The sequence below is a fragment of the Oncorhynchus keta genome, chromosome 2 (genome assembly GCF_023373465.1).
Source record: "Oncorhynchus keta strain PuntledgeMale-10-30-2019 chromosome 2, Oket_V2, whole genome shotgun sequence".
Classification (NCBI taxonomy): Eukaryota; Metazoa; Chordata; class Actinopteri; order Salmoniformes; family Salmonidae; genus Oncorhynchus; species Oncorhynchus keta.
In genome coordinates this window covers 46919792-46939372 of record NC_068422.1, presented here as the reverse complement: position 1 = coordinate 46939372, position 19581 = coordinate 46919792, and the positions used below count along the sequence as shown (strand labels likewise).

The window sequence follows — 19581 nt, the reverse complement described above, 5'->3', positions numbered from 1 at the left end:
ACACTAGGTAACAGACAGTGCTTCACTTAACTGAGTTAAGCGAGGTGGTGAATGGTTGCATAAAGTTACATAAAGGTAAACCTGGCTGGACCAGACTTGTATCACAGTAGTGGTGCTGACACACAGGTGAGAGCTAAACCACATCAAGTTAGTCAAAATTAATAGAAGTACATTGAAATATGTACATGAAATATACACAAACCAGCCAGCGCACGTATTGCCTGTATATTTTATTTTATGTACATGTAAAAAAAAAATAAAAAAAATAAACTGAAAATAGCCAATAACATTGACCAATGTGGGCAACAGCAGACAGCCATGTAGCTCACCAAATACAGGAACTTCCTGACATCTGCTTCCATCTTAATCATAAACCAGGTGAAAGGGGGAGCTAGGCACTCTCCTTCCCCATTCTTCCTAAAGAGTCAATCAAAACAAAAGGGAATCAAAACGGAACACAAATGCGACAGGAGCTCTGGGTAGTGTTCATTAGGGCTTGCAACAGAAAACTAAAATAAGGGATTTCTATTGGACAAGTCCAGGTAGTCCTTGCCTGTTTTCTTGTTTAGTGCCTACTGAACAACCCATGGTTCCTGCGGTCCCTCCCTTCCCCCTACTTTCCAACAGTGCTGCTTTCAACTCCAAGGTCAATAAAGGTTGATCCTGCAGTCTCTCCCTCTCCGGATTGCAATCTGCAACCAGTATTGAGCATACAGAGTAGCCACCCATCTCCCCCCCCCCCCGCCCTTCACCAGCACACTCAAAGAGTTGAATTCACAGTATTCTTACAGCATTTTCAGGTGAATATAAAGCTTTAATTAATGGATAGGGTTTGACATTTGATCATCTCCTCCAGTGGAAACATTTGATGGAGCTGGGGCGAGTTGAAAGAATGTACATATACACACCCGAGACATAAATGCAAGAATACAGTGTACACAACCACCCCTGAAAAGGATCAATCGCTGGTGTCCCAAAACTTAAAAATAAACTATTCTCCAAGGCCATGGATAGTCAACCGTGATATGAACTCCCACTGCCTGGCAGTGCTGTAACTCCAGTTAGTGAAAGGACAATGAGCTTACAGCAGGCCACCAAGGTACAGATAAAGTGCTTTTTCTTTACATGACACATTAAATAATGAAAGTGAGTAGAAATTAACTTTGGGGATCTCTCAACAACGACCAATACATACCACACTTCTAAAAGGTATTCAAACCAAAATGGAAGAGACAAATTTGAAAAAAGTATAAATAACATTACGTCGACATATCCAACTAGCAATGCTGAAGAAGGCTACAAGGATGAATCACTGTATAATAGAATAAACTACAGTACTATCTCTAGATGGAACAGTTTCACATTCTCATATTTGGAAAGTAAAAGAACTTAGTGTACGACTTTTCACCAGAAATGCAAATATACATTTCCTGGTCTGTTCGGGAAGAAAGTGGGTGGGCTTCCAATGAGGATGGCACTGGGATTGAACAGACCTGACGAGGCCCTCTGACTGGTTGTCGTTGAACCACTTCACGACCAATCGGTCGAGAGGACGTTCACAAAAGCAGCAGCATGGAGATCTTAAGGAATTGTAGAAAGGTAAACTTAAATCGTTATGGATAATAAATGGTTACAGATAATAAATACATTCTGATTTGTAGTGTGTTGCTATTCAGTTTCTACTGATATGGTTAAAAATAAAAAATTATTGAAGAATTGTTCCTTGTAGTCCATGAGATGCCTCAAACTGGCATTTCTTGCTCCCTTATCCAGTCAACAACACTCCACCTGGGTGGCCATTTTCCTCCAGCCATGTGGGAGGGGAGGGCGCTGTATAAATAGTGACCCTAGCAACTGCACACGCTTCCTTTCTCTCCTGGGGAGTCAGATTTCCGTGAAGCCTTTGAAAGGAGACTATTCTTCAGTCTTCAGACTCTACAGAGAGAGAGACAGATGGGAGAGAGAGCAAATAATGGTTAGGCAAATAATGGCAGTATGGTTTCCAATGGAGGGACATTCTGACTACAGGCCTAGACTTTGCACTGGAACAGTTATGCATGTTTACAGAAAACATGGATTCTCACTTGACCATTCAAGATATGCAACATTTCTAACTGAACCGTTTCAGAAGTCACTCTTGAGCAGTGGTGGAGAAAGTACCCGATTTTCATACTTGAGTAAAAGTAAAAGATACCTTAAAAGAAAATCACTCAAGTAAAAGCCACCAAGTAAAATACTACTTGAGTAAATGTACTTGTTATTAAATGTACCAAAAGTAAAAGTATAAATCATATCCGTATATATTAAGCAAACCAGTCTCGATTTTCTAGTTTTTTATTTTATTTTTGATAGCCAGGGGCACCCTCCAACACTCACAGACATAATTTACAAATGAAGCTGTTGTGTGTAGTGAGTTCGCCAGAACAGAGCCAGTGTCCTGCTAAGCATTCAAAATGTAACGGGTTCTTTTGGGTGTCGAAAATGCAAGGAGTAAAAAGTACATTATTTTCTTTTGGAATGTAGTAGAATAGTCAAAAATATTAATAGTAAAGTAAAGTACACATACTTAAAAGTATTTTTACTTCAGTACTTTACACCACTGCTCAAGTAATGAACAATGTATTCCAGACACTTTACAGCCAGATCTCTGGACAGCTGACGTGGCAAAACTATTACGGAGTTACGGAAAGAATGGCATTCTCAAAAAGAGTCTGGTGTGCATTATGAACATGGTACACCTGTACTGAACTTTCACCACGGCAAACAGTGACCCTGGGAGCTGTCTGGCAGTGTCATATCACCCTAAGACAATATTTAACCTAGGTGTAGGTGAACGGCCTGGTTCTTGGCTACATGGGATCTGATTCCACACACCTATCAACAAAAGAATACCAAGGGAACAAGGGCTTGTGCTTTCGATCTATATGATCAGGCCTAATGTTTTATGACAACTATTGCTAGGCAGACTGAGACCAAATCATAAGTCCCTGGGTTCAGTCAACCAAAATGATTCAATTAAGAGTATTTTACCATACAAGGGTGAGGTGAGCAACAACTTAGTTCAGGCATTCAAAAGAGAGGATGTATTCTGCATGAAGATTTGAATGAGCTCAGAGCCCAAACCATTGTCCAGCATGTAGCATTAAACCAAGGTACCGGACTACTGTGTATTTAGTGATGAAACTCAAATTGTCTGAGTGTTGTGGACTCACCTACGTTTCGCAGTGAGAGGTGAGTAGAGAGGTGATCTCAGGGCTCATGTGGCCCACGGCCTTGGCAGCTTCCACAATGGCTCGTCGGTACATCCCTTTCTTCTTGCGGTTGAACCGCGACCTGAAAAACTCCCGGAAGGGAGAGAGTTTGGCAACGGAGAGCTGGGAGGTAGTGGGTGAGCCAAACCAGGCCACCTTAGCCTCTGGCCACTGGGCTTCGCAGTTAACGGACTCCTCTTTGCGGCTGCCGCTGATGCTGAGCACCCTCGCCGGCCACCAGGGGAACCCATGGATCTTCCCCCACACCACGTCTCCCACGGCCACCGCATGGCCCTCCTCCGTCACACACTTGGTCATGCTGCGCGTGTGCAGGCGCACGGTGAGTGGCGGCACAGTCTTGCTGTCGTCTCGCGAGAGCGACGAGGAAGACACGGAGGAGATGTGCTCTCCGGGAGCCAGGTCGCACAGCTCCGGGGGCGTGCCGTCTGAGGTGAAGGATTTTGATTCGTCCAGGCTATCGGTGCTGCACACAGACAGGCTGGAGGAGTCCGCCTTCCTCTTGCGGAAGTTGATGAGCAGCGTGAGGTCACTGTGGCCTCGGTCGGCCTCCTCTCCAGAGCTCCCCGACCACAGCTCCATGGGAGTCTTCTCCTCAGAGTCCTCCGAGTGGGGCAGGGGACCAGGGACTGGCACCCTGGGGCCTTTCTTCCTCGACCCCTCTACCAGCTCCGCCTCGTACACCGTCAGGCTGTCCTCTCCGTCCCCCAGGGTCGTCACGCGGATCTTTGGGGAGGGGAGGTCTAGGCCGGCCGTTAGGGGCCTGGGGAGCTTGAGTTTGGGAATGGACACGGTCAGGCCCGTCCTGGTGGCGTCCAAGATGTGGCGCTGCTCCTGAGTCTGGGTTAGGGTGGTGGGCTCAGGCACTTTGCCTTGGTGGTCTCTCAGGCCGTTCTGCATCAGCTGCTTGGGGCAGAAAGGCTTGACGGAGCCGTGGACCCGAGCTGGGATCTTCATGACCTCCACCTTAGCTTGCGGAGTGCTGTACGAAATCTTGATGACTGGGCTGTGGGGAATGATGTCTACTGCAGGGAACTTTGGATCATCATCCCTTTTGTCCTTCCGGAGCCGCTTGCCGTCGTAGCCAGTGGGGCCATTCTCCCGTCTCTTGTTGCTATCCTTGGTGGCGTCTGCGTCCTCTTTCCTGGCCAACTTGACGGACCCCTCGTCGCTGTAGAGCGCGTTCTCTTTCCTAGACGTCTTGGTGGTGGGCATCCCGTCTTTACTGTCTTCGTCACTGTTCAGCGTGTTCTTACACTTCTCGCACAACACCTGCCGGGGGCGGAGCCTGATGGTGCTCATGGTCATCTGCCCAGGCTCTCGGGTCCGCCTCTTCTTCCTCTTGATTGTTCGCGGTGGTGGCTGGGGTACCCATTGACCATAGCTGTGGCGGACCCATATGGGTGGAGGGAAGGGAGCACCTTCAAAATAAGGAGGGTATGGAGCCTGCCCGGCATGCACTGGTGTGGGCAGAGGGGCAGGGAGATGGGCACCTGGTGGATCATTCTCAGGGAGCGTGTTTTCATCCTTTGGTCTATGATGTGAAGACTGGCTGGGAAGTTTAGTAACTGGCTCCTCTGTCAGGACTTCAGGGATTTCACAACCAGGTTTGAATGCAGGGCATTTCACTGGCTTTGTTGTGACATCTGGTAGGCAGAAAAGCCCAGTCCTATAAGAAAACAGTGAAAATAAATACTTTAGTATGTTTTGTAGCTTCTGAGTGTTTGCATCCAATCGTGATAAAGTCAAATTGTTTGCACTCAACATTCACATTGTGAAATAAAGCAGGAATGTCAACTCCTCACTGAGTTCCTGTTCAAGAACATTAACTCAACAAAATCTATGCGCAACAGATGCACTCCTTTGACCCTGTCGGAGCACTTATGAAAGCCCTTATGGTTGCAACACTTCAGTTTGTATAGGAAGACACAAATCAGACAACAGATGCCAATTGCTACTTACAACAGATGTTAATGCTGTGAACAAGCTAATTTACAAAACCCACTTCCATTTTCCTAATCAGTGTAGTTCATATCCCAATTACTTCAATACTATAAAAAAGGCAACATCAAAAAAGATTTTCCTTTGTTAGAACATTGCACTTTCTACTGGATTGGGGGTTGGGAGACAGAAAGCAAGCAGGTTGTTGTCTAGCTATCCTATAGCCTGCCCTCCAGCCGTGTGCTACAAACTGAAAGAGCTGGAGTGTGTTTTTGTCTGTAAATTCACATGTTCCTTTCCATTCCAGTGGACCTGCAAATGTAACACATCCAAGCCAGGATTCTCGAAGGAACTCTTTGAAAGGTAGCTGACAGTAGCAACATGGCTGTGCTCTGCTGTCAGAGACGGCAGACAAAGAGACTACAGGAAACCCAGGAGCCCCCCTCCACTCCATCTGACTGAACAAAAACAATCCCATGAATCACTCGGGACCAAGAGAGCCAGGGGATTCACTTGTTTCCATATGAGTGTCTGCTGGGAGCTTGTATGTTATGAGAATATTAATTAAAGCACATTTAGGAAGCCCGAAAGGCGTTTCCCCATGAGCAGCTATTGGCACCTTTCAATAAAGCGGCTCGGCGAGGCCCGTTTCCTGTGGTTTGGGGGAAGACCTTTAAAAAGGCCCTCATTGAGAAACAAAATCTCAGCCGTCGCGAAGGTTTAAACAGGAGGTACAGTCCTGGCCTAGGCTGTGTACAAGGTCATAGCGGGTAACCGGCCATGAGTCAAACACTTGCCATTTAATCTTGTATACATCATAACCAAATAAAGTGATCCTGCTAAAAAAAAGTTGACGACATGGAAACTAGAGACACAATGAAGGGAAATGCATTTTTATGAACCTAAAACGGATGAACTCGCATTTTGACACGACAAGACGAAATAGGCCTGTATGCCAAACCACTGTTCTTTGTTTAAGCCACAGGGGAAGGTGAATCTCAGGGCATTTGGAGTGATCGATCACATGAACATGTAGGCCTACTGACAGGAAAAGCCATTAAGAGTAAAAACAAATAAACACAGTAAAATATAAAAGGTGCACTCACTGCACTGTACTAGTGCAACACAAGGCCAGAACATGTGACTAGAGTCCTGGTGTGACACACTGCATGCCCCATATTAATACCAATCATTCAAAGAAAATGTTATACCTTAGGCTACCCATTGTTAACACCCTATACATAGGCCTAAATGTGATTTCTAGCCAACATTGTCTACTCTAGTTCACCCTTTGTCAAGCACAAAGTAGGCCTACAGCCTAGTTTTACTGGTGTCTGTAACCTCCTTGGTAACTCAACGAGTGCCATCTTTAACAGCTGTATAATCTCTTATTTTTTGTTTCAGGTCAATCATTTATAACAGAAATATATACTTAATTGTATCATTATAAAGGGTAGAATTCTATGACTGAGTTTCAACCTAGGCCAACAGTAAAAGCACCAGAAGTCGCCTAAATTATTAATGGTGTTTATGCCCATCACTTTACACAGGCCTAGCTATTAAAACATGATGTAGGTAGATCGATGAATTATAAGAATGCATATACAAAAGTGTAATATGAGAAAGGGTGTTTCAGCAAGGCCTGTCATAGTTGGATACATTGTAGCCAGTCTAAATCTAGACAACAGTAAACTGGCTTGATAGCTAAGCTAACAATGAGGTATGAAGGTACCCACAAATATATGTATAACTAACCCCTGTCTGTGGTACCCACGTAGGCATAATTTTTCTTGAAATGCCCATCGCATGTTGCTTTCAGTTTTTATTGTATTTACTTTATCCAAGTTTCATAGTAACGATACACGTGTTTATATGCTATTAATACATGTTGGCTGTAAAAGTGAGCAAAACAAATAGTTAACGTTAGCTGGCTAACTAGCTAGCTAAATCGCCTTGGAGTCTTTTGTATGAAGGCCCATGTAGCTACCTAGCTAGTTTAGCCAGCTAACGTTAGCTAGATAATTACTTTGTGATAAATGTATCAAATTATTCGAAAAAAATAACTTACTTTTTGTTGCAATCGAGTAATATCCCCATGTAGCTCCTTTCTTGATAGGTTAGCGTAACCACTAGTGTATCGTTAACTATTTGATCGATAGTAACAGGAATCTGAGAGCCGGCCCGCAGCTCGTCGGCCACAGCCTCCATATTTTCCGGCGTGAGATGTCCGGCTTGGCTGTACTCGATCGCGGCCGCGGGAGCCACGATCGCCTCGGTTAAAGATGCTACTCCCCTTCTACTTTCGAGCACGGGAGGCTACACCAGGGCACGAAATGATCAACCCCCACATAGTCAATTACAACAGTTCTGCTACTGATGACATCACACAAGAAGAACAGAGGAGAGAAACCTTTTTAAATTGCCTCTCTGTCTTGCTTAAAATGATACCATTTGGCTTTCAGTTTATTAACTCGAATGTAGCCACAATTCAGAAAATATAGCTATTTCATCATTAGCTATACTCTAGCTAAAAGCCATGTCTGCTCTGCTGGTTTGCAGACAATAACATCCACCCTTCTTGGAATGACGAATTCATGATTTTTTTGTATTTATTTGTATCTTTTATATTATCTTCTCTTCAAGGACATTTGTATCGTGCCATTCCCAATTAAATATAGGTTACCCTCTTTAACTTTGCTGGTTTACATGCATCACCCCACCCCCATCTTTACTGTCTGTCTGTACTGTATCCAAGAAATAGGTAATTTAGGCTATAGCGTATACATGATCAGTCATTGTATAGCTTATTTATAGATGCAGGCACCTGAAATACAGTGACCTATTAGGCTATATATGGCACTATATTGACTTGAAGAATGAGTTTGTTTTCTTTGGGACACAAGCACTTTATAAATACTATATAATGTCGTGTCAAATCTGTCACGTATACATATTAGCAGATGTTAAAGCAGGTGCAGCGAAATGCTTATGTTTCAAGCTCCAGTAGTGTCAAACAGTACAATTCTAATACACAAATATTGTATTAGAATAAGTTAAAAACAAAAAAATAAGAACGAGCAATATCAGAACTGGCAATGTCAGAGTCCGGGAAATATTCTGTGTATAGACAGTATGGACCAAGATTATTATAGTAAATTAAAACTGAAACAAAAACGAATCATCAAAAAACTATTTAGTAAACTGACATATAAATACACAACCCCGTTTGAAAAGCTTTAAAGCTATACTGAAACGTATATTTGACTCCAAAACTAACAACAAATAAATAAACACATCATGAATTATGTTCAGTTTAAGTTTTTTTACCTCACAATTCTGGGCAAAAATGTAATGGGGTTTGGTTTTCAAGTTTTTTCTTCTAATGGGGGTGTCTGTATCTCGCAAGTCACATTGAGATTGACTTCAATTTAAAAGGTAGACTGAGCTAGATTGACATTTTTTGGTAATTTAGCTGCCACTCTCATCCAGAGCAATTTACAGGAGAAATTAGGTTTAAATGCCTTGTTTAGAGCAAATCGACAGATTTTTCACTTAGTCGGCTCGGGGATTCGAATCAGCGACCTTTAGGTTACTGGCCCAACACTCTTAACCAAGTATGGGTAGCTGCAGCCCAATATGGTGACCGAAAATGGGCGACTGAGTGTGTCGAAAGCAGTGGGTGTATGGAAAGCGAATCAGCTAATTAGGCAGATTGTTGCCACTCAAGACTGGTTTGCGTGGCTGTTTGGGCTGCACAACGAGTCGATAAGCCGTCGACCGGTGTTGTGCCTGCTGACATGAAGTGCCTCCTTCCTACTAATTAAAGAAAATAAATCATGGTAGTGTCGCCAGCAATAGTTAGGTGGCAATTGTTTTCCTGACACGTGATTTTATTTCAGGTAGGTTAGCTGCATACACAATAAATAACTAATATTGATAACCATCTAGATGTCACCTTGATACATACAGTCTACTACTCAATGGGGAGTGCATAATATATGCCATTTAGCTTCTTTTTAAAAAGTAATTTAGGTAAAGTCATTTAGCAGACTAAAAGCGACTTACAGTCATTGCTGCATACATTTTACATATGGATGGTTGCGGGAATCGAACCCACTACCCATGATCTACAACATTAACACTGGGGCAGTGCCCTTAGCTCCCGATTGACATACACTACCGTCCGGCAACCGCGTGGGAAGTAGCTAACTACCTCGTAGCCAATATCAGGGTGACAGTCACAGTAAACACACGCATACAAGACAATAAGCAACAGTTCACCCTTCATCGATACTTTATCATAAATAAACAATCCTCAGTTTTATAATTGAAAATGTACAATTATTTGTGTTAAACTAACAGCCCACTCAGCACGTGAAGTCCATGGACGTCGAATTATGGGTGATATCAGGTCTGTCCGTCGTGGCTGCTATTTCACCCAAAAATAGATCATCCCAATGGGCTAGGTTTAGTCCGTCCTTGGTTTAAATTTAGCCGAAAATCAGCCTGACCGCTCAGCAAAGGGGAGACCAACTCCATATTACTGCCCATGATTTCGAGATGTTAAACGAACACATACGTTTGGTCATGTAGTTAGTGTAACAGTATACTTTTTTAAACCGTGCCCTCGCCCATACCCGGGCGCGAACCAGGGACCTTCTGCGCACAACGACAACAGTCACCCTCGAAGCATCGCCTTGTTTACTGGCTAGGTAATTTAGCATCCGACTGCAGGTAACTTTACCCAGAGTAGCTAACGTTAACTGCTAGAGAAAAATAGTTCGCTAACGTTTGCTATCTAGTTACATACTGTAACTAACACGCACACAATGACTAGATAAGCACCAGCAGTAGATAAGCCCTGGTAATGTTGTCACAGAAGCAAATTGGTGGTTAAAATATATTCAAATTTATATAAGTTCAGTTGTTAAATTGTGCACCCATAAGATTTACATGCCATTTTCAGTCATATTCTACCAATGTCAAAACATCTAACAACTTGACAAATTCAATTTGTCTAAAAGACATTCCTATTTTGTGGTTATTTCCATGAAGCCACCATAATTGAATCAATAGGCTATGGGTTTTGCAATAAGATTATTTTTGTTGATCTCATATTTCCAAGGAGCACAGCAAGCTAGGCTGCCAAAACAGTCTCCACTCTTCTGGGAAGGCTTTCCACTAGATGTTGGAACATTGCTGCGGGGACTTGCTTCCATTCAGCCATGAGCATTAGTGAGGTTGGACAGTGATGTTGGGCGATTAGGCCTGGCTCGCAGTCGGCATTCCAATTCATCCCAAAGGTGTTCGATGGGGTTGAAGTCAGGGCTCTTTGGAGGCCAGTCAAGTTCTCGACAAACCATTTCTGTAGGGACCTCGCTTTGTGCACAGGGGACATTTTCATGCTGAAACAGGAAAGGGCCTTCCCCAAACTGTTGCCACAAAGTTGGAGGTACAGAATCATCAAGAATGTCATTGTATGCTGTAGCATAAATATATCCCTTCACTGGAACTAAGGGGGCTAGCCCGAACCATTATTCCTCCTCCACCAAACTTTACAGTTGGCACTATGCATTGGGGCAGGTAGCCTTCTCCTGGCATCCGCCAAACCCAGATTCATTCATCAGACTGCCAGATGGGTAAGTGTGATTCATCGCTCCAGAGTCCACTGGCAGCAAGCTTTACACCTCTCCAGCCGACGCTTGGGATTGTGCATGGTGATCTTAGGCTTGTGTGCGGCTGCTCGGCCATGGAAACCCATTTCATGAAGCTCCCGACGAACAGTTCTTGTGCTGACGTTGTTTCTAGAGGCAGTGTTGCAACTGAGGACAGACGATTTTATGCGCTACGCACTTCAGCATTCGGCGGTCCCGTTCTGTGAACTTGAGTGGCCTACCACTTTGTGGCTGAGTCGTTGTTGCTCCTATACATTTCCACTTCACAATAACATCACTTACAGTTCACCAGAGCAGCTCTAGCAGGACAGAATTTTGACGAACTGACTTGTTGGAAAGGTGGCATCCTATGAAGGTGCCACGTTGAAAGTCACCAAGCTCTTCAGTAAGGCCATTCTACTGCTAATGTTTGTCTATGGAGATTGCATGGCTGTGTGCTTGGTGTGGCTGACATCACCGAATCCAATTTTTTCCAATTTTATATCCGTGTAACGGGTGTGGCTGAAATAGCCAAATCCACTCATTTGAAGGGGTGTTCACATACTTTTGTTATTATACATTACCAGTCAAAAATTGGACACAGCTACTCATTCAAGGGTTTTCTTTATTTTTACTATTTTCTACATTGTAGAATAGTAGCGAAGACATCAAACTATGAATAACACTTATGGAATCATGTAGTAACCAAAAAAGTGTTAAACAAATCAAAATATAATTTATATTTGAGATTCTTCAAAGTAGCCACACTTTGCCTTGGCAAGGTTCAATCCCCGGGACCACCCATACGTAGAATGTATGCACACATGACTGTAAGTCGCTTTGGATAAAAGCGTCTGCTAAATGCCATATATATATTATTATTATACATGATTCCATATGTTTTATTTCATGTCTTCACTATTCTACAATCTACAACTTTTGACTGGTACTGTAAGTTGTGCTTCCGTGAGATTGTATAGCCAGTATGAAGCCTGGCCCCTTAACCGGCACAGGGGGCTCTGGCAATGGGTGACGTAATTCCCTGTTTGCCAAACGTAGGGGCACTGTTGTCACAGTAATGTTTTTGGGTAGGGGCGTACTGGTCACTCAGACCCGTGCCAAGGCCCCTCGCTCAGGGGGTTACACTAAGCCAAGTGCTCGGGGGACTGCTGCTTCTTCTTCAGATATGCACGCAAACCCTGTTTCCTTCACTCCCTCCAACTCCAGGAACTGAAAATAGGATTGAGGTTGCCAAAGCACCGGGGGAAAGCTAGTACGTTTCACTCTGGAAGTTTCACTAGCTTTTTAGCATAAGCTAGCCCCTTGGACCACAGCACGGCCCATTTGGAATAATCAAGCTACTTAATGCTACGTATACTAAACAAGAGAGCTAACCCAGCAACTCCACCCTGGGGAGGCAGGAATAGCTAGTAATAGCTAGCTCGCCTCTGTGAGTTAGCCAACTTGGCTAGCATACTATGCAGCGCTCATTTAGGTAGCCTGGTCTTGAAATATCACGTAGAAACGGATCACCAAGGTGGGACCAGGTCCTTCATCAACAAGTCTGGGAAGATGGGCAAGAGATGTTTGACCGAAGCGGCGGGGGTACCCACCAAACCTGGCCTTCCACTCTATTTGAGTAGCCTTCCGTAACCAGCGACAGAGTGCACAGGAGCTGAGTTGGGCGCAGGCAGCCACCGCATAACCCACGCCCAGGCAGACAAGACATTTGCTCTGACCACCCAATCCATCTCCGCTTCCTGCACCTCGGTCTCAGCCAAGATACCGGCATCCGGGAAAGGAAAGTCGCCATCGGTAATTCCAAGCTTCCTCAAGAATGCTAGACATCTTTCCAGGGAGTTTGTACACAGTACGTGGCAATGCGCACACTGACTGGTTCGAGCGAGGGCCACCTGAGTGTGCTCCAAGCCAGACAAACTACACGAGACAAGCTACACATAGATCCTATCTTACAGAGAAACCGCATGACTGGGGGCATGATTTCGACCCTGAATCCAGTTTAGCCATCGTCGTCTGTTAGTTTACTTAGCCATCTTACTCATTGCACCAGCAAATTGAAGAATAACAAATAGTTTGTGATTAGAAACAAGTACAACCTTTAGGGGTTGAGTATGCATCGTCCAGGGGGTGAGCATGCTCTACCACTATGGGACAGTTTATTTGGCACAATGTAAGCCAGTCTCGTTTTCAAATTGTTTGTTTTAATAGTTTGAATCGTTCACACTGAAGTGAACAGTGGAATAATTTAAGAAATAAATCCAAGCCTCACACCTATCACCTGTGGAAGTGGAGGCCCTTGGCTGCACATGGATTTCTTGTCAGGCGTGATTGTAGATCCTTCAACCGAAGTCGCAAGAGTGCGACTCCCCATAGTATGTTGTTTTTACTCGAAGACTGGAGTTGGAAAACACTGTGCTAAATGGTAGCAGGTTGAATAGGCCATGGCTCGGTTGGCAGAGGTCCTTGATGATCTTCTTGGCCTTCCTGCGACTCCGGGTGCTGTAGATATCCTGGAGGGCAGGCAGTGTGTCCCCGGTGATGTGTTGGCGATGCATTGGTCTAAGCACACCACACTCTGTAGAGCCTTGCGGTTGTGGGCAGTGCAGTTGCCATACCAGGTGGTGATACAGAGCGACAGAATGCTCTCAATGGTGCATCTGTTGAATTATTTGAGGGTCTTAGGGGCCAAGCCAAATTTCTTCAGCCTGACATTTAAAAACCCACAATGAAAAACCCACATATTCATTCAATTCCCGGGGCTTCTTTGTCATTGAGCACTGAAAATGATTGACTTGTTGATTAATCATCTGTAGAGGATGGAAAATCCAGACTATCCAAATAAAGTGTGACCTACAGTAGAAAAGTAACATACTTCATCCATATCTTGTCTTGCAGCTTTAATCTCCTCTTGGCCAGTGCCCCTGGGCCTCCTTCATCATCTGAACATGGCTCCTGATACGCTGCTCCAACTCGCTGTCTCAGGCCACCCTGAGGTCACAATGGTCAAGGGTCAAATGAACTACCAATCCACAAACTAAAGATTACCTTAGTTATGTACCACTATATGTGGTTGTCATTATCATCTTAGCATGTAAAATACTGGGGTGTACTCTTAGCATGTAAAATACTGGGGTTTAATTAATCAAAATAATCAGCTGAACAAAAGTATTTCACAGAGGGGACAAAATATATGCTATGAACAAAAGAGATGGCTGTACAAGCACCCACTTTCCACTAGATGTCTCTGAACATCTTTGAATTATCTGCCATTGGTTCTGTTGGTGGCTGCTGTTAGTAGCTGCCCACTGGGCACAGAAGTCAATGGAATGTCTATTCCACGTAGGTTCAACGTAATTTTGTTGAAACGCTGTGGAAACGATGTTGAATCAACCAGTGTGTGCCCAGTGGGTTATTGCAACAGTGTAACTATCGAGCAGACCTGTTAGTTACATCATACCAGGCTTCCACGTGTACAGGAACAATCTCTATTCTGGATCCTCTTTGGTAGGGGGTTGAGGGTTTTGACCCCACCACTACACAGAGACAGCGGTACATGTAACATGAAAATAGATGAATTTCTTTAGAAAGCTGGTATTTTCTTTATATAACCGAAACTGTGAGCTTATAGTAAGTTAAGGATAGATGACAGGACATTCAGTGACACAGATGGACTACTACTATCCTGGCACATTGCTGAAGAGGTTAGATATACAGCTATGTTTAAATAATTTAGATTAGACTGTAAGACAGTAAACTCTCCTTCCAGACTCACATCAAACATCTCCAATCCAAAGTTAAATCTAGAATTGGTTTCCTATTTCGCAACAAAGCATCCAGAAAATCACATTGTAGGATTTTTAATGAATTTATTTGCAAATTATGGTGGAAAATTAGTATTTGGTCACCTACAAACAAGCAAGATTTCTGGCTCTCACAGACATGTAACTTCTTCTTTAAGAGGCTCCTCTGTCCTCCACTCGTTACCTGTATTAATAAAAGACACCTGTCCACAACCTCAAACAGTCACACTCCAAACTCCACAATGGCCAAGACCAAAGAGCTGTCAAAGGACACCAGAAACAAAATTGTAGACCTGCACCAGGCTGGGAAGACTGAATCTGCAATAGGTAAGCAGCTTGGTTTGAAGAAATCAACTGTCGGAGCAATTATTAGGAAATACAAGACCACTGATAATCTCCCTCGATCTGGGGCTCCACGCAAGATCTCACCCCGTGGGGTCAAAATTATCACAAGAACGTTGAGCAAAAATCCCAGAACCACGCGGGGGGACCTAGTGAATGACCTGCAGAGAGCTGGGACCAAAGTAACAGAGCCTACCATCAGTAACACACTACGCCACCAGGGACTCAAATCCTGCAGTGCCAGACGTGTCCCCCTGCTTAAGCCAGTACATGTCCAGGCCCGTCTGAAGTTTGCTAGAGAGCATTTGGATGATCCAGAAGAAGATTGGGAGAATGTCATATGGTCAGATGAAACCAAAATATAACTTTTTGGTAAAAACTCAACTCGTCGTGTTTGGAGGACAAAGAATGCTGAGTTGCATCCAAAGAACACCATACCTACTGTGAAGCATGGGGGTGAAAACATCATGCTTTGGGGCTGTTTTTCTGCAAAGGGACCAGGACGACTGATCCGTGTAAAGGAAAGAATGAATAGAGCCATGTATCGTGAGATTTTGAGTGAAAACCTTCTTCCATCAGCAAGGGCATTGAAGATGAAACGTGGCTGGGTCTTTCAGCATGACAATGATCCCAAACACACCGCCCGGACAACAAGGGAGTGGCTTCGTAAGAAGCATTTCAAGGTCCTGGAGTGGCCTAGCCAGTCTCCAGATCTCAACCCCATAGAACATCTTTGGAGGGAGTTGAAAGTCTGTGTTGCCCAGCAACAGCCCCAAAACATCACTGCCCTAGAGGAGATCTGCATGGAGGATTGGGCCAAAATACCAGCAACAGTGTGTGAAAACCTTGTGAAGACAGAAAATGTTTGACCTCTGTCATTGCCAACAAAGGGTATATAACAAAGTATTGAGATAAACTTTTGTTATTGACCAAATACTTATTTTCCATTTGCAAATACATTCATTAAAAATCCTACAATGTGATTTTGTGGATTTTCTTTTCTCATTTTGTCTGTCATAGTTGAAGTGTACCTATGATGAAGATTACAGGCCTCTCTCGTCTTTTTAAGTGGGAGAACTTGCACAATTGGTGGCTGACTAAATGCTGTTTCCACCACCTCGATAATGAATTGCTGTGCTTTAAACCTATGCTTGAAAAATAATACAAATCTATGTATAAAAATATGTATATACAGCAATGGGTTGCTTTGAGTGACAGGGCATCACTATACCCTGGTGCTGTTGAGTGACAGGGCATTACTATACCCTGTTTCTGTCCAGTCACAGGGCATCACAATACCCTGGTTCTGGTACGTTGTGATTCGTACTGAAGTAGGGGGAGTGGGACCTAATGTTCATAATGATGTTACACTTGCTAATGTACTAGTCTGCTGCTGTGTTTGTATGTTTCTGACTGTGTGTGTGCTAGCGTTTTGTGGAATGGTGTGTTTACCTGCTGTGTGTGTGTGTGTGGGGGGGTAGTGGATTACAAAATTATAATGTAGTGAAAGCAGACATACACAACAGGCATACCTCCCCTCTCATATGTCTCTCACACCTTTCTTGCTTGTGCTCTAAGATGTTCCTCTCCTGCATGGTCCTAGCATGAGTATGTCATTTCTTGAGGAGCTCTTGGTCTCTAAGGGACAGAGAAAGGCAGGGGCCATACAAAGCACAGTGAGGATTCAAGTACCCTATAAACACTGATCTAAGGTCAGTTTAATCTTGTTTAGGTTATGGTTGTGGATAAGCTGCTCTTAGATCTTTCTGCATTTGTTTACCTACCCCTTATTGGCATCGTCATTGGCTTTTTGCGGCACATAATATTGATCCCTCCCTTTCTAGGATTTCATCGAACACCAATTTGACACAATTACACCCCTGCTTTCTGAAACTGCAAGGAGAGTGAAAGTTCTCTCGTACCCGTGGTATTACATAGTTGGCAGGCAACTATATACGGTATGTCAGTGGAGGCTGGTGGGAAGAACTGTAGGAGGATGGGCTCATTGTAATGACTGGAATGGAATAAATGGAACGGTATCAAACATATGGAAACCACTTGTTTGACTCTGTTCCATTTACACCATTCCAGCCATTACAATGAGCCCATCCTATACCTCCTTCCACCAGCCTCAACTGCTGTAAGTAATTCACATGACTTGAAAGGCCACAAAAGCAGTATGGAGTCAAAGGAGGTAAACTGATGTGAGATACTTCTGCTTGGGATCTGTAAAATCAAACAGTAATAACTTACTTCCTACTTTGTTCATTGCAGCCAGTCTTCTCTCCCTCTGACCTCTTCCAGTACTGCATGTCAAACGGAGGGAGCTCTGGAAATATATTTCCACTGGTAATCTCTTTCTTTCTGACAAATAAATGAATCGAAAGAAAATGATTCATTTTTTATTGCTCTCAGAAGGACCGTGTCCCTGCAGAGCCTGGGCGAATTTATCGCTAGGCCTTCTCCTCAAAGACTGTCATAAAAATACTTACACTGTCCATGCTGTATTTTCCACCTCTATAGCCTATTAATCTAGAATGGCTCCCTCTCCTTGTCTCCTTTCCTTCACTGCATTGAATTCCCCAGAGAAGGCATCCAACATATTGCTTTCACCCATCATTGCTTTCCTCGTAACCCATACTGACCACTGCACTGAACATAGTGGTCAATCTGGTTAACCAGTTCCGGAGAGGACACTAAACTACTGAGTCCTCCCCCTAGATCTGCAGTTACCAGACGCCTGTCATTTCTCCCATAAGAGACGATTAACCTTTTTGACTTTTACCTTTTAATGACGGGCCCTCTGTGTCAGCCCTCTGCTGCTCTAGGGAGGCGTGAAAGAGGGAGACCATAGCCAAACTCAGCTCTGTCCATTTGGACAGGTTCTCTGAACCTCTGCTGCTCGTCTTCATACACCACCTCTTCACAGAGGTCCAAACTGGACTTCACAAGCTCTGTCAACTGTATCTTCTCCACCGGGGGCATGTCTGCAACCAAAACATTAAGAACTTTCCATGAAAACTATCATGGCAGCAAAATAATACATTTCAGTCACTTCCTATGCAAACAATTATGCAACAATTGTCCTCTTTTCATTTTAACTCTTGACCAAGGTGGATCCTTTGCATCAATGCTAAAATAAAAATGTCACAGTGTAAAATGGTTGGTGTGAATGCCTGATGAAAAGACAAAACTGTAATGAGCCTATAGTAAGCATGTCCTCTCATCCATTAAATAACATGATGAAATCTGGTATGACATGATCTGAATGCCAGCATATTGCCCTGGGAGTGACAAAATAATATCCATCAAGACTAAATGACTTTTCCAGAGACAGTGAGCCTTGAACCTCTTTTTTAATAACATAATTATATAAAGACACAAGGCACCTTTGTTCTAGATGTAGGCTTTGTGCTGTGGGGTGACTTGGCTAGTCATGCTGATTAGCCATATGCACTACTAGCCAGTGGTTGATGTCAAAGTGCCTCTGTTAGAAGCACATGGGTTATCGATAATTTTCATCTGGCTAAAAATATGAATGTGTAGAGCTGCACATAAAGTCTGCCTGCTGCACACACCGTCTAAAAAGGAAACAGAGTCACACCGCTGAGGTGGAACCAGGGCAAGGAGCTATTTTGGTGGCCAGCCTTCTTTTCTTATGCATAATAACAGACGGCGGTGGACGTGTTCAGAAGGGTGCAGACCACTGTCGCATTGTCCAACTTAATCAGGTGACACTACAGTTATTGTTACCATTCACCTGGAAGAGAGTTGTGCACGCTAACCGATGCAGTGGAGGCCCTGCTGCACAACCTCTTGAGGCGGAAATGTGACAGGGCAATGCCTCAGACTCAGGGCCTTGAGAGTAATCGCGTTACCTGAGAAATACAAACGCATATGTCAGAAATAGCTGGAGATGAGTTACTGAAGAATAAGCTGGGGAAAAACATCATGTCACACTCACACCCCACTCTTCAAGTAAAGGAAATGAAGTCCAAGCATCCTGAGAGGGACATATCCCAAAATACCGTCAAAGTCAGTGAAGACTTGATGCAATGCAGTGATGTTCTTGTTTAAAGGACAACGGGGAAAAACTGATAAAGGTGACAAAGTTCAACTAACCCAATTTCAGTGGAAGCTCTGTGATTGGATTCCTTCCTAACATTTTCAGACATTTGCATCAACCAATTAATAAATGAATCCATTCGATTCCACAGCACATCCACAATCTACACACAAATATTTTGACTGAAAGGCCTATACAAACTAGCCTATAAAACCTGTGCAGAATCATTTCCACGGGAAAGGATGTGATTTGATTATTTCAGAGATCTGACCATACCGAGTTTGACAAACTGATGAACAGCGTATCCGGAAGACTGGATATTTCATTACCTTCAAGATACAAATTCTTAAAGACAACAGGAAGATAGAGAATAAAGTCAGCTACGAATAACAAAGACTATTCTTGAAAGCGAGAGCATCAGAATCACCTGCTTGACCTACTTTTAACTTAGTATTCTTCAAAATGCAATCCACAACATATTTTCAGTT

The 19581-nt window shown here is 43.7% G+C and overlaps 1 protein-coding gene across 2 annotated transcripts; it reads right to left on the bottom strand.

Moving 5' to 3' along the window:
- Positions 1 to 215: 215 nt before the first annotated feature.
- On the bottom strand, positions 216 to 18905 carry pwwp2b (PWWP domain containing 2B). 2 transcript variants are annotated; one of them, XM_052477839.1, is made up of 7 exons: positions 18788 to 18905; positions 17813 to 18014; positions 17281 to 17391; positions 16585 to 16665; positions 13758 to 13873; positions 3217 to 4938; positions 216 to 1935 (listed from the first exon to the last, which is right to left on the bottom strand). In XM_052477839.1, exons 5-7 carry the CDS (start codon positions 13760 to 13762, stop codon positions 1929 to 1931), a joined length of 1734 nt encoding a protein of 577 aa, XP_052333799.1. In that variant the 5' UTR covers positions 13763 to 13873; positions 16585 to 16665; positions 17281 to 17391; positions 17813 to 18014; positions 18788 to 18905; the 3' UTR covers positions 216 to 1928. The 2 variants fall into 2 exon arrangements, with proteins under 2 accessions (XP_052333799.1, XP_035654825.1); XM_035798932.2 differs by lacking the exons at positions 13758 to 13873; positions 16585 to 16665; positions 17281 to 17391; positions 17813 to 18014; positions 18788 to 18905 and adding an exon at positions 7279 to 7829.
- Between the last annotated feature and the right edge of the window lie 676 nt (positions 18906 to 19581).

What these genes read in the sequence shown, in the direction of transcription:
- pwwp2b (XM_035798932.2), bottom strand. Translation starts at nt 7,418, where the DNA reads ATGGAGGCTGTGGCCGACGAGCTGCGGGCCGGCTCTCAGATTCCTGTT. An exon ending in TTACTCGATTGCAACAAAAA is followed by an intron (nt 4,939 to 7,278) that starts GTAAGTTATTTT and finishes GTTTTCTTATAG; the next exon opens with GACTGGGCTTTTCTGCCTAC.